This window comes from Stegastes partitus, unplaced genomic scaffold (genome assembly GCF_000690725.1).
Source record: "Stegastes partitus isolate 25-593 unplaced genomic scaffold, Stegastes_partitus-1.0.2 Scaffold95, whole genome shotgun sequence".
In the NCBI taxonomy this organism is placed as follows: Eukaryota; Metazoa; Chordata; class Actinopteri; family Pomacentridae; genus Stegastes; species Stegastes partitus.
Genome location: NW_007577826.1, coordinates 596171 through 610465, shown reverse-complemented (window position 1 = coordinate 610465; position 14295 = coordinate 596171). Strand labels below are relative to the sequence as shown.

The following is a 14295-nucleotide window of genomic DNA, read 5'->3' as shown; positions in this document are numbered from 1 at the left end:
TCAGGAAGAGAATTGTGGACCTCCACAAGTCTGGTTCATCCTTGGGTACAATTTCCAGATGCCTGAAGGTTCCACGTTCATCTGTTCAAACAGTTATACTCAAGTATGAACACCATGGGAATGTCCAGCCATCATACCGCTGAGGAAGGAGACGGTTCTGTGTCCCAGAAACCACCGAAACTAAAACTGAACTGTTTGGCCATAATGACCATCGTTACATTTGGAGGAAAAAGGGGGAAGCTTGCAAGCCTGAGAACACCATCCCAAATGTGAGGTATAGGGTGGCAGCATCATGTTGTGAGGATATTTTGCTGCAGGAGGGACTGGTGCATTTCAGAAAATAGATGGCATCATGAGGAAAGAACATTATGTGGAAATATTGAAGCAACATCTCAAGACATCAGCCAGGAGGTTAAAGCTTGGCCACTAATGGGTCTTCAAATGGACAATGACCCTAAGCATACTGCCAAATTAGTTACAAAGAGACTTCAGGACAACAAAGTCAATGTTTTGGAGTGGCCATCACAAAGCCCTGATCTCAGTCCTGTAGAAAATTAGTGGGCAGAGCTGAAAAGGCGTGTGGAGCAAGGCAGCCAACAAACCTGACTCAGTTCCACCAGTTCTGTCATGAGGAATGGGCCAGAATTCATCAAACTATTGTGAGAAGCTTGTGGAAGAAAACCCAAAACGTTTGACCCAAGTTATACAAGACAATGCTACCAAATACTAAGGAAATGTATGTAAACTTCTGCCACTGAAGAAATTCATAAAAAAAAAAAATCTAACAAATTCTCTCTCTCTCATTATTCTGGCATTTAGAAAATAGAAATACTGCAAAATATAAATAAAACTACCTAAAATGTTTCTCTTGCTGAACATCTGTTTATCAACAGGCATGACATTTTACTGATGCTTCCCAAATGCCTGTCATGCCAGTTATAGTAGATGCTAGTTTGGCAGCTGTGCACAGAGAAGCCTCTCATCTACACTCAGTTACTGCAGCTCAGGTGCATAACCAAAGATTACACTAAAAGAGGCAAATAGGGTGTTCTAATGTCAGATTTATCCATGCTGACTAGCTGTCTAAGCATTTTAAATGTCAAGAATGCAATCAAATGCAATTTTTATTGTGCAAAGCCAAAATTATGAGCCTGAATAACATTCCATTAATTGTGCAGCCCTACAACTGAGTTGAATTTCTCTATTGCAACCAAGTCTTTCTTCTCCATGTTTTTCTCCTGTTCTTTGCTCATTTGCTATGCACCTGCAGAGACTACATATCAACAAACTCTCTCTTGTGAACCAAGTAAAAACTCAGTGTGTCCAAGAACCCTTAAATATGAGTTAATGATGTTCTATCAGACAGACTTCTCTTGTAGATCAGTCACTAAAAAAATAACTGTGTCAATTTTCTTTTGTATCAAGCAGCAAAGAAAGTAGTGACATGAGTATATTTTCCGCCTGCTTTGGGACTATTGCACATGCACGTCACAATGTCGGTGCAGAAATGATCAATCATGCAGCACTAGAAACTCACCTTTGTTCATTAAAATGAAGCATTTAAAAGTTCTTACCTGAAATAATCCCTTCTTGCCTTAGATGTGACTCTACACCGCTACTTCTTCTAAAATGTGTAGATCTATGAAGTCCCGGACTCTCTCTCCCCCCATTTACTGCAACTCTCACCTTGTTTCCTTTGTTACATGACAAATCCTGGAACTCTCAATCCATGTTTTTTAGGCTATCATTGGTATGCTGCAGCTTTAATGTGGAAATACAATGTTGACTGCTTATTTTGTTCATGTTATATCTTTTTTCTTCTGTAAAAACTACCATATGGACTGGAGAGTGTCTTTGGGTTTAATTCTGTTCCATATTTTGAACTGTATTTTAAATAAACAATTGTGTTATGAGTCTCATTTGCTGTTTCTTCTTGGCTGTCACAGGTAAAATCTTAAACGACGACACCCCACTGAAAGAGTACAAAATCGATGAGAAAAACTTTGTGGTGGTCATGGTTACCAAGGTAAGTGTCTCTTTAGATTGTTCTTTGGACTAAGTCATGTCATACTCTGTGTCTTCCTTTTAAGAGAAATATTGATTTTATTCATTAATTCTTTTTTCCCCTACCATTGCCTTGTGGGGGGCAGCCTGCCCCCTAGAAATCAAATATGAGTTGGGTCTTATAGTCCTCCGTGTGTGTGTGTGTGTGTGTGTAATATTTACTACTATTATATTATTTAACTTGATTACAGAATGTGCAATACTTATGTGCTGCTCATGAGCCGATAATAACCTATCTGTTTCAGTGCCAGAGATTATTTACAAAAGTTTCTATTATTTCTTTTTTTTTTTTTTTTTTACTTTATTTAACTTAACACAGTCACAGTTTTTGCAATACTGTTCAATCCTCTATGCCATCTAATGTTGAAAACAATTTACATCTTTCTCATTGTCATCCTTGCATATGGCGCAGTTGATATTTTGATGGTGCCTCATGAGGTAATGCTCAAATGTTTTAACTCTATTACACAGTGAATACTGAACAGTTTCATATTCCCACAAGCACAAGAGGACAAGTGTTGGCTCACCTTGACTGTCCAATACAACTCCTTATGATCTTGTTGCACTTAGACCAAAGTCAACCTCAATACAACAGGTGTAGAGTGCTGATTGAACAATTGAAAAACAGCGTATGATAATGGAGACTGTTTAGTCTGTTTACCAGTTGGCATAAACCTGCAAAGGGGACTGAGTTCAGTGTTGCTCAGTTTCTTTAGGTTAACAAACAGATACAGACAGAAACATTGTCCATCACTGGCACACGGTTAAAGGAAGCATTTGCCTGTGTCTCTGCTCTCTACTTCAGGGAAAATGGCAAACAACTGTGGCCCTGAATGATTGAACTCTGTTGGTGTACTGCAATTAGTGTTGCAAAAATGTGTATTGAACTTTCCCTGTGTCTTAAACAGACTTTCAGAAGCAACCATGCCATTGGAGTGAAATCAGTGAGGCTGCGGTGTTTGGTCATCATAACCACACTACTAATGAGCAATTCTCAAATTTCCTTCTAGCCTAAATCAACCCCTCCTTCACAAACAGCCCCTCAGCCAGCTCTCCAACCAGCTACAACTCCAGCACCATCATCAGCTGCAGCCCCAGCACCAGCCTCTGGCCCCACACAAATACCATCCACACCAACACATACATTGTCTGCGCCCATACCTGCCCCACAGTCTGTACCTCCCTCTGAATCCCCACTCCCCATCACAGAAAACACACTGCTGGCTTCAGTTGAAGCAGCAGCAGCTTTGGACTTACACTCTGCTACAGACTCAGCACCAGCATCTGGCTCTGCTGCCACTCCAGCTTCTGCCTCAGTTCCAGCTCCTGAGGCGGTTCAGGCAGCCCCAGCCTCAGCCCCAGCAGACTGCCCCACCTCTGCTGCCCAGCCGGAAGAAAAACCAAGGGAAGACCCTGAGAGTGAACCCCCTGCTACTGCACCAGTCCAACAGTCCTCTGCTTCCAGGTAAGAAGAAACCCATGTTTATGTACACAGAGTGAGTGAAGTTGGTGCCGTGGCTGTAGGAAAGAATTACAGTCGCTTTGACAGTCCTTAATTTTTTCTTCATCATCAGATCTTTGTTTCAAAGTATTGACTTTCCCATCTGCCCTTGGTGCCCTAGAATAAGACAGACAGACAGACAGACAGACAGACAGACAGACATGGAACATAATCACAGACCCCACTCATCCTGGTCATAAACTGTTCTCCCTCCTCCCCTCTGGCAAACGATACAGAGTCCTGCATACTAAAACCTTCAGACATAAAAACAGCTTTTATCCCACTGCCATGGCTGTACTGAACAGCTGAGTCAGTATCAGCCATAACACTGCAGACTACTTACATTGTTATTTGCACTGCTATTTTTTGCACCACTGTTCATATATTTTTTCTGCTAGATGTGTATATTCTTGTATATGAATCTTATTTTATTTATTGTTATTATTATTTATTTTATTTTATTTTTTATTTTTCTGATTCTGACAGACAGACAGACAGAGAGAGGCTTTATTGTCATTGTACAAAATACAACAAAACTTGTGTGGTAACTCAGAACAATCAGCAGCAGTGCAACATGGAATACGCTTCAAGAAAATAACTTAACAGAGCTCAGTATACCTCTTGTCTTCTTTTTTAAAATTAAATTTAATGCTTATTTTTGTGCTTTGGACTGTTTACACTTTTCCTGTATTTCTCTGCTCATTTCTAAGCCTTGTTGATGAACTGGGTCTCCTTGAAGAAGCAGCATCAATTCTGGGTAATTCATTGTGATTTTTCTTTTCTCTGTCATATATGTATACAGTATATATACAGTCATGGATGAAAGTATAGGCACCCCTGGAATTTTTTCCATAAAATACACCATTTCTCCCAGAAATTGTTGCAATTACTAATGTTTAATTTACAAAATTTACAAAATTTTGCACAAAACTTCAAAAATGGGCCGGACAAAATTGTTGGCACCCTCAGCTCAATATTTGGTTGCACACCCTTTGGGAGAAATAACTGAAACCAATGACTTTCAATAACCATCAACAAGCTTCTTACGCCTCTCAACTGGAATTTTGTAACACTCTTCTTTTGCAAACTGCTCCAGGTCTCTCAGATTTGAAGGGTGCCTTCTTGCAACAGCAATCTTGAGATCTCTCCATAGTGTTCAATGGGATTTAGATCCAGACTCATTGCTGGCCATTTCAGAACTCTCCAGCACTTTGTCTCCAACCATTTCTTAGTGCTATTTGAAGTATGTTTTGGGTGATTGTCCTGCTGGAACACCCTTGACCTCTGACGCAGACCCAACTTTCTGACACTAGGCCCTACATTGCAGCCCAAAATATTTTGATGGTCTCCAGATTTCACGATTCCTTGCACACTGTCAAGGCACCCAGTGCCAGAGGCAGCAAAACAACCCCAAAACATCTTTGAACCTCCACCATGTTTGATTGTAGGTACTGTGTTCTTTTCTTTGTTGGCCTCATTCTGTTTTCTGTAAACAGTAGAATGATGTGCTTTTCCAAAAAGCTCTACCTTAGTCTCATCTGTCCACAAAATGTTCTTCCAGAAGGATTGAGGCTTACTCAGGTACATTTTTGCAAACTCCAGTCTGGCTTTTTTATGTCTCTTTGTCAGCAGTGGGGTTCTCCTCGATCTCCTGCCATAGTGTTTCTTCTCATTCAGATGGCGACGTATGGTCAGAGCTGACACTTTTGCACCCTGAATCTACAAGACAGACACAGCCTGAATTTGTGTGGAAGTTGACTGAGGATGTTTATCTACCATTCTAACTATCCTGTGTTGCATTCTTTCATAAATTTCTCTCTTCCGTCCCTATCCAGGGGGATTAGCCACAGTTCCATGGTTTATAAATTTATTGATTGTATCATGCACAGTGGACAATGGAACTTCAAGATCTCTGGAGATGGTCTTGTAACCTTGAGATTGTTCATATTTTTCCACAATTTTGCGTCTTAAGTCCTCGGACACTTCTCAGCTCTTCTTTCTCTGCTCCATGCTTGGTGTGACACACACAGGCACACAGCACAAAGGTTGAATCAACTTTTATACATTCTAACTGGCTTCAGGAGGGATTTCTATATTGCCAGAACCTGTTACTTACCACAGATGAGTTTAAACAAGCATCACATGCTTGAAATAAAATGATTTACCCACAGTTTTAAAAGGGTGCAAACAATTTTGTCCAGCCCATTTTTTGAGTTTTGTGTATAACTATGTACATTTGTTTTTTTTTTTCTTCTACTTTTTTGTGTTTTTTCAGTGATCATAAAGGAAATCAACATCTATACCAAAACCGTTTGTAATTGCAACAATTTCTGAGAGAAATGTTGTACTTTCTGCAAAAATTCCAGGGGTGCCAATACTTTTGTCCATGACTATATATGTGTGTGTGTGTGTGTTTTTATGTGTGTGATTGACCAAGCTTATTCTGAAAGTAATGTGTGTCATGGCAAGTAGTGACTATGTCATAACTCTGCAGAAACAACCTTTGCACTGTATACAGTTTCCATTTACTTCCTTACCTCTGTCTTTCCTCTCCTGTTGGTTCCCCAGTGACAGGTCCAGCCTATGAGAACCTGGTGTCAGAGATCATGTCGATAGGCTATGAGCGTGAGCAGGTTGTCGCTGCACTCAGAGCCAGTTACAACAACCCAGATAGAGCAGTGGAGTATCTACTAATGGTGAGGATTTAACCAGCAAGCTTGTTGTTCTCCAGCCCCACTTGCCACCATATTCCAGAGTGTGAATGTCCATGTGCTGCAGGGTATTCCTGTGGAGGCCAGTGAGCCTTCCCAACAAGAGCCAATTAGACCCAGTGCTCTACCCAACCCTTCCACCCCTGCTACACAACAACCACAGCAGCCTCCTGCAGCCTCTAACAGTAAGAGCACACATTTATTATTTCTATTTATGTCTGGTATGTCATTGTATCGAAAGAGTCCAACTGCAGAGGACTTTTTTTCCCACCACAGGAGCTTTTCTGGGAGCCCAGGAACTTTTTTATGACACAGGAACCTAACCTACATTTTCAGAGGAGGTGAAAACCCTAACCCTAACCCTATTCTTTTCCCACTATGGATTGCAAATCAATTAGCAGGACAACTTCATGGTACCAATGTATTATTTAATTCAGCATATATTTTATGAGGTACCTTGATTTCTGAAGCTTTCAATTCATTGAACAGTTTAGGAACAACCTTTCTCATCTGATTAACATTGCCTTTAAATTGTTTCCTTGAAAAAGTACTTGCTCACTCTGAACCAGAACAGTAACTGTTCTGTCCTCACCCCACCAGGGCCAGTGTCTGGCAGCCAGCCTCCGACTGCTGGAGGAGGCTCTGTGTCCTCTGGAGGGAATCCTCTGGAGTTCCTGAGGAATCAACCTCAGTTCCAGCAGATGAGACAGATCATCCAGCAGAACCCAGCCCTCCTACCAGCTCTGCTGCAACAGCTGGGCAGAGACAACCCCCAGCTGCTGCAGGTACCACACCGGCATGCCACAGTGACTTTCAGCCATGGACTTGTTTGTTTTTTCTGTTTGTAAGATATTTCAGAAACTGATATTTCAAGATCTGTCAGGTTAGAGTAAAAGTTTTTTTTGTTTGATTGTTTTTTGTTGGATTTGAAAATTTTGAGGGAGAATATGATGTACGTTGCTAATGCACCACATGTGGATTGCATGTCCACACAAATATATTTTAAATAATATGATTTCAAATGATGAAATGTAGTTTTCTTTACATTACTGTCTGAATTCTCAACATTTTTTTTGTTGTGACCTAAAATTCTAGAGCTAATAAAAAATAATCACTTATTATAAAAATGGCAGAAATTTGAAACCTGTGGAAAATGTTTTACGTAAGAAACTACGGTTTTACGTAATATATCTATTTAATTGAAAAACATGACTATGTAGAAGTTAAATAATACTTTGAGACTGTGAATGATGTAATTGTATTACAAAAATCTGACCAAATACACCTGACACTGTTGATGCGATCCGTTTACCATGTCTACTGTATACTGTTTGAATGAGTGATTGATCTATCATCATGATTAGCTGCTCTGAGTCATTTTTGCTAGGCACTGGACACCTGCAAATTATCTGTATGGTGGTATTCAGATTGATTATGTGTGTTACTTCCAGCAAATCACACAGCACCAGGAGCGTTTTGTGCAAATGCTGAATGAGCCACGAAGTGGAGACGCAGGAGGGGAGGGGGCTGAGGCCCAGGGGTCACCACACACCAACTACATCCAGGTCACCCCGCAGGAGAAGGAAGCAATTGAGAGGGTTGGTGTACCAGTCTCACTGACATTACAGTGCAGGAGTCAGTGGTGTTTATGTTAAGCCCCATTGAACTGCTTTGTTGTCTGGTTAACTTGACTCAGTAGTTAGCTAGAGAGGCGGTCTTCAACCTTTTTTGCACCACGGACCGGTTTTAAGTAAGAAATTTTTCTACAGACCGGTCATTACGCACATAACAAATAATAATTGTTTTTTTTTTCTATTGAAAAGTTTCAGAAATGAATAAAATTAATTTTTATTGCTTAATATGTTTACTTTTTCTCCTGTCTCAGTATTAAGTCTCTCCCACTTTCCAAAGCAGCTCTCCTGAAACGTTTGTTTTTGACTGACGGCTTCGTTTAGCAGTCGGGCATAAAAACTGACAGTCAAGTCCGGGAAACGAGCACATACGGAAGTAACGGGAAGACGAGCTAGTCATTTTTCAAAATAAAACACCCTGCCGACTCCGCTGGAAATAAAAATAAACCAATAAAATGTTTTTATTCTATCTGTGCGGCCCGGTACCAAATGACCCACGGCCCGGTACCGGTCCGCGGCCCGGTGGTTGGGGACCGCTGACCTAGAGTATACAAACTTGTGAAAGAATATTTATTTTTCTTTTCAGCATGATGTTGGATTAACCAAACCATTCCAAGCGCAAGCAGCTACAGAGTGAGAAGGCAATATTTGCCAAATAAGTTATTTAAAAAATTGTTCTTGGCCATTCAAAATGAGGACTTATGTTACTGAATCTACATTAAATCAGATATTTGTATATAGATTGGAATCTCTTCTTTTGTTTTACAGCAGTTGGCATCCACCTTATTGGTGCATTACCACTATAATTAGAATGTCTTTTCTAAACAACAGTTGGGGACAAGAAATGTTCATGACAACAAAATCAGCAAAAAGAAACAATACAAAATAATAAACAAAGATTGTTGCAATATTCATAAAAACACAAGATCATAAAGCTTTAAGATCTCCAGTCTCTTGTTTGATTGCAGTTTGTTTCTATTTAAAAGATGTGAAGTCCCTAAAACCTTTTATTTCTAATCATTGCTTGCGAAGTGCAGATTTTCAGTCACCAAGTTGATGGAGCGGTGCAGCTACTTAAGCAGCACCAATGTTTTTGTATTTGCTAAATATGTTGTATTCCTATGTATATTTGTATTTTCTTATATCCTCTTGTCGTGTCATTTCATGCATGCATATGTGCCCTTACGTGTAACTGTCTCAGACACAGCTGTCCCAATATATGTGTGCCTAATGTGATGGTTAATGTGCCTAATGTGACAACATGTTGGTTGTGTTTGCAGTTAAAAGCGCTGGGCTTCCCTGAAGGCTTAGTGATCCAGGCTTACTTTGCCTGTGAGAAGAATGAGAATCTGGCTGCTAACTTCCTTCTACAGCAAACATGGGATGATGAGTAACCACACATCACTCAACACTTCACCGTTCAACAGAGGGCTGCAGAGTGGGTGACAGCACTGCACAAGGCCATCAGGAAGCGACACAAACAGGAGAGGAAGAGGACATTTCTATTCATGCCATGTGACTGTGGTCTGATGATGATGGTGGTAGTGATGATGACATGCTGTTCAAAGTTAGCTGTGCTGCCTACTCTCCATTCAGTTGTGATGATCATGATATTGAGCATTGCCTCACTGCTGCTACATCATTGCTGCTGCTGCTTGTACTGAGTGATCACACTGAGAGAAGTCATATCCGGATATATGCCAACAGTCTGCATCACCTTCACAGGCCAGCAGGAGTTTATTCAGAGGGTGTCCTCTTCAGGGAGCTCACAGGCTGCCTGCAGATTATGTGTTAAACTACTGTATACATACAGTATACACCAAGTGTATCTGTAGTTAATATATAAATAAGAGAAATGCATTTTCAACATGTGCATTCGCAAACCCTTTATGTTGGAGTTACCTGAAAGTGTGATGCAAACTGTTGACTTCACTGTTTGAAAGCTAGTGTTGCTTTATATTAGAGATCAGGTTTAATCCAGGTTTATTTCTTCTGATTCTTTTGTCCTTGGAAAAAAAAACCCCAAACACTTAAAATGTTACAAACTGAGTGCTTCCCAGTAGCAAAAATGTATTCTTCTGATTGTGTGCGACCTTTCATTAACCGTGCAGATGTGGTTCTGTGGTTTCATCCAGGAAAATCAAATCTGCATGGTGAATGAATTTACTGCAGGAGTATTTACAATATTGCCAACCATTCATGTACGAAAAGAAAAAATACAGCGTGTTTGGAATGAAGAACTGAAGATAGTAAGTCCAGATTACAACTATGTATTTTAAGTTTCGACTTAAGTTGAATTTTGAGGTAGTAAGTGGTTCATAGTTTTGACTTTGTAAGTCAAGACTTAATGCCTGAACATGTTGTATTAGTATCTTAGAATGTTGCTGTCTGACTTTTATCTTACTTTCACTCACTATGCATTATTATTGTCATTATTTGTTGTATTTGCAGTTATTGTTTTCAATTTTTTGTCACGAATGATGACTAAAAACAGTGACCATTCAAAATTTGGTAAGGTCTGTCTGCTGTAAACCAACAGCTACATCCACTACCAGAAGAGAGACGACACTGAAATAGTTTTGCAGTCACAGTATATTCTGATTACTTGCTGGGAGGGTTACACTCTGATGCAGCATTCTGCTTGAGAAATGATGTTCAGGTCTTTCATCACTGAGGAGGCTTTTTGTTTTGTTATGTATTTTGCAGATGAAAGCATATGAAGTTTGATAACAATTGATTATGAAGTGCCACCTTTTTTTAAAATGAAAAGTTGCGCTCTTTGCTTCACATCCTTCTTTCAGACAATCTTTTTAGTTCAGTTTTCCTCATACCACATCTTCTATGCATCTTACAGCTGTAAGAGGTTGAGCCATTGCTCCTTCATGCCTTATGGTTAAAGACTTGAACATGTTTTATTTGACAAATGGTGTTGTAGTTTACAATATAGTGTTTTAAGCAGATTTCAAAGAAGAGCATACTAGGATTGGTGACCATTATTAGTTGTTTAATCATTGATAATCAGTTATTCTTTCAATAGTGCACTAAAGGGAATTTGAATAAGTGCTAAATCCAAAACAAATATACATCTATTTTTTTCAGAATTCAGCATGTGCGTTTACTGATCTTTGTTGTGTTTGAACTGGAAATGACTGGAAGTGTTCTGTTATGGTGTCAATGGGAAAAGCAAACTGAGAGAAAAAGGTACTTTACTATGACAAATGCTGCTCTTTAGCTGTGTGGGACTGTTGGTTGCATGAGATTATTTATAGCATGGCAGTGGGTTAAGGACCGACGAAACCGCCAATGTGGTGTTGCTCTGATTTCAGCTGTTCTGTTGTTTTATCCATTTTGTCAATGTCTCGTTTCCTTTATGAGTTTATAAAGAAAAAACAAAAAACAAAACAAACAAACAAAAAAAACTTACAACCTTAAATACACCAGTTAAGAAGTAGTTGTGATCTTCTTTTGTTTAAGCATTGTGTAAAATAAATGGCTTTTACTAAATGCGTGAGAAGAGATGTTTTATCATAAATTGTCATTTTGCAAGTGCACATCACGTTTTTACTGTCAAGTACACATATTGAGTTATTCCTAAACCATAAAGCTGAGCTTCAAAAGAGAATCATATCCACTGAAGGAGTGCATATCAGACAACTGCAATTACAAAGTCACAAGTAACCGATTTTTGAGTTCATCCTAAAAATGAAGGTTTTCATATATGAACTCAAGATTTATTATGCAGCTTCCACATATCTGCATTAAGCATCACATTCTGTAGTACAGACTGTGAAAAAAGCTGTAATGTAAATAAAAAGAGAATCAGTTTAAGCTGTGCATCTTGTTTGTTTAATGTTAGTGCCAATATCGCAGCTTACCTTAATGATAAATGGGGGCCACTGGAGGGTGCTGCTGGGACCGCTGGGGCCGCTGGGACGGTCCTACTGGGGCCACTGGCCGCTGGGGGGCGCGCTGCCTACAGAGGGAGGGTGGGCGCGTTCCCGCAGCAACAGGGAAGATGGCAGCCCTCACATCTCTCACCCAGGTAAAGATGCAGCGATTTACCAGCACACGCTTCAGCGGCAGGCTAAGATATTTAGCGGTGTGATACGGAATGTGGGCTTGACGACATTCTCGATTAAATTCCCGTTAAACAACACACAAGCTGCCTTTAAAATGCAGATAGAAATAAGACAGTCAGCTGCTCGAATAAGGCCTGTTGCCATACCGTTAGGTAGCGGGCTGGTTAGCATCAGTTGGTGCTAGCTAGCCGTGTAGCTGTTTACCTAGGACATGTCTTACAGGTCACCAACTAATTGAACAGTAAATATAATAAACATCATGGACGGTGTATTTAAAGTTAGAACTGGGCCGTTATGGACACGTATGTGTATCAAAGCATCATAAACTGTAAGAACGTTCACTCCTAAAGCTAGCAACCCGTAGCTAGCTTAGCCTGGATGCCAAGGACTGGGAGGATGAGCATGAAGGCTGGTGGAGGCTTCTTTTGATCCATGATGCTGATGTGAGCTGACTGGTAGCCAAGTCAACCAGGCTGAGGCTGGTCAGCAGGCAGAGGAGTGGTAGTGTTTAGCCTGCTGCGGCTGTACATCACCAGTATACTGTGGTACTGCTGTTAGTCTATGATGTTGTAGCGCCAGTGCGAACTGAAATGATCATAAAGCGAGCGTTTTGTTGAGCAGCGTTGTCCTCGTAATTGTCTGTTGTGTTGAAATCTGCACGCACGACATCCACTGCTCGTGTGCCCGCCCTGCCAGATGAGTGTCCCTGCTCTGCTCCAGGGTGACCGGGGTTCAGTTGTCTGCTGAGGGTTGTTTACGTCCAGCAGGTCAGAACTAAACCAAGATGTTTAGAGATTCATAATATCTATGAAAATTGTGACCAGAATTGACGTTGAAAATGACGGCTAAAACCACACATGTTATTTTTCTGGTCATAAACTTTCTCTTAGGATAATATTAACTTTTGGGAAGCATTAAAACAATAAAGTACCTTCAGATAATATCAGCCTGTTGTTTAGAAGGATAACAAATGTGCCTTTAAGCTCAGATTTTCTGTTAGAGACTGAAATGCTGCAGTTGCTATGACATAGTAGGTAAAGGTGGATTTAACAACAGATCAGAGACAGATTGGATGCTCTAAACAAATGTAAAAGATGTGCATTGATTGATTAGTGATTCACACGGTGTACATCAGCAGATAGACAGACAGTCTTTACGGCAGCTTTTCTAAACAGTTTCTGGACATTAACCAGGTGAAGTTATATGTCATCATGTGGTTGATGTGTGCACTTTTAATTTTTTAGCAAAAAATCGGTTTCTTTGTGAGGTAATGTTTAATGTGAAGCTGAGGCTTTACTAGGGAAAGGCTGCTCAGAGTTTCTGTATGTGTGGTTCAGTCATCAGATCAGCTTCATGCCTTAATGCAAAACAAGACAGCGGATCTCTTGTCTATTCTTAATAAGAATTTGCTATGTAAGACAATAATTTGTTTCTTGGGATGCTATTAAGCAGGCAGCGTGTGCCTGTGTTAAGTTGTGATTATCACCAGTTAAGATGGTTGTGTTTCCTGATTCATCAACGGGTGTTAAACAACTGACAGGGAAAAAAACATGCATGCAGGTAAAGCAGGCCACCAGCAGATTGGTGACACAATGAGGAAAGTGTCTGCGTTCCTTTTTTGTCAGAGACACAGGCCTTTATTTTTTGTTTTTTGTACTGTTTTCCATAGATGATATTGATACAGATATGCAACATACAATCACCAACTGATGTTTTTATTTTTGGCAAGCTCTTTATCTCGTTATACTTGACAACCGCGTGCACAAGGATTGGAACATGTAATCAAACGTCACCAGACAACATGCACACCAGTTAAGCGGTAACATTCCATCTGTTCCTCTTATTACATTTTTTCCAGATGTTTATCTGAATCTGACAGTGTCATATGATGTGTGCATGTTGTAAAGCCTCTTGAAGAAAATTTGTGATTTGAGTGATTAGGTTATGTACAAAAATCTGCCTTGGCTTGATTTTAGGGTTAACTAGATATGTGAGTCAATACAGGTCACACAAAGTTTCATTCAGCTGGTAGAAGATGGTGCATAGTTTTCAGTTTGAAATAAAAATAAAAATACACTGCTTGGACCAACCTTCGTTGTAGAGAGAAGTGCATGTTATTTTATGGTGTAATTACACTCTGTCTCTGCCACAGCTGTCAAGTGGGAACTCTGTATATGAGAACTTTTACAGACAGGTAAGATGATGACACCAAGGATGTTGCTTTACTGCCACCCTAACTGATATAAAACAATATGAAAGACAGTTCACATGAGAGAGAGAGAGAGAGAGAGAGAGAGAGAGAGAGAGAG

The 14295-nt window shown here is 40.0% G+C and overlaps 2 protein-coding genes across 6 annotated transcripts in view; both read left to right on the top strand.

The window, feature by feature from the left end:
• Nucleotides 1-11411, top strand: part of rad23ab (RAD23 homolog A, nucleotide excision repair protein b) — a 25903-nt gene extending 14492 nt beyond the window's left edge. For all 3 annotated transcript variants that reach the window (XM_008277322.1, XM_008277321.1, XM_008277323.1), the window contains 8 exons: nt 1947-2026; nt 3075-3529; nt 4276-4322; nt 6134-6261; nt 6344-6461; nt 6877-7061; nt 7728-7874; nt 9188-11411. In XM_008277322.1, the coding sequence (XP_008275544.1) occupies nt 1947-2026; nt 3075-3529; nt 4276-4322; nt 6134-6261; nt 6344-6461; nt 6877-7061; nt 7728-7874; nt 9188-9301 (1274 nt within the window). In that variant the 3' untranslated portion in view covers nt 9302-11411. The remainder of the gene's footprint in view (nt 1-1946; nt 2027-3074; nt 3530-4275; nt 4323-6133; nt 6262-6343; nt 6462-6876; nt 7062-7727; nt 7875-9187) is intronic.
• A 475-nt stretch (nt 11412-11886) lies between these two features.
• eps15l1a (epidermal growth factor receptor pathway substrate 15-like 1a) overlaps nt 11887-14295 on the top strand; it is a 65358-nt gene continuing 62949 nt past the window's right edge. For 2 of the 3 annotated variants that reach the window (XM_008277319.1, XM_008277317.1), the window contains exons 1-2: nt 11887-11949; nt 14139-14180. In XM_008277319.1, the coding sequence (XP_008275541.1) occupies nt 11923-11949; nt 14139-14180 (69 nt within the window). In that variant the 5' untranslated portion in view covers nt 11887-11922. The remainder of the gene's footprint in view (nt 11950-14138; nt 14181-14295) is intronic. The other variant, XM_008277318.1, reaches the window with a different exon arrangement.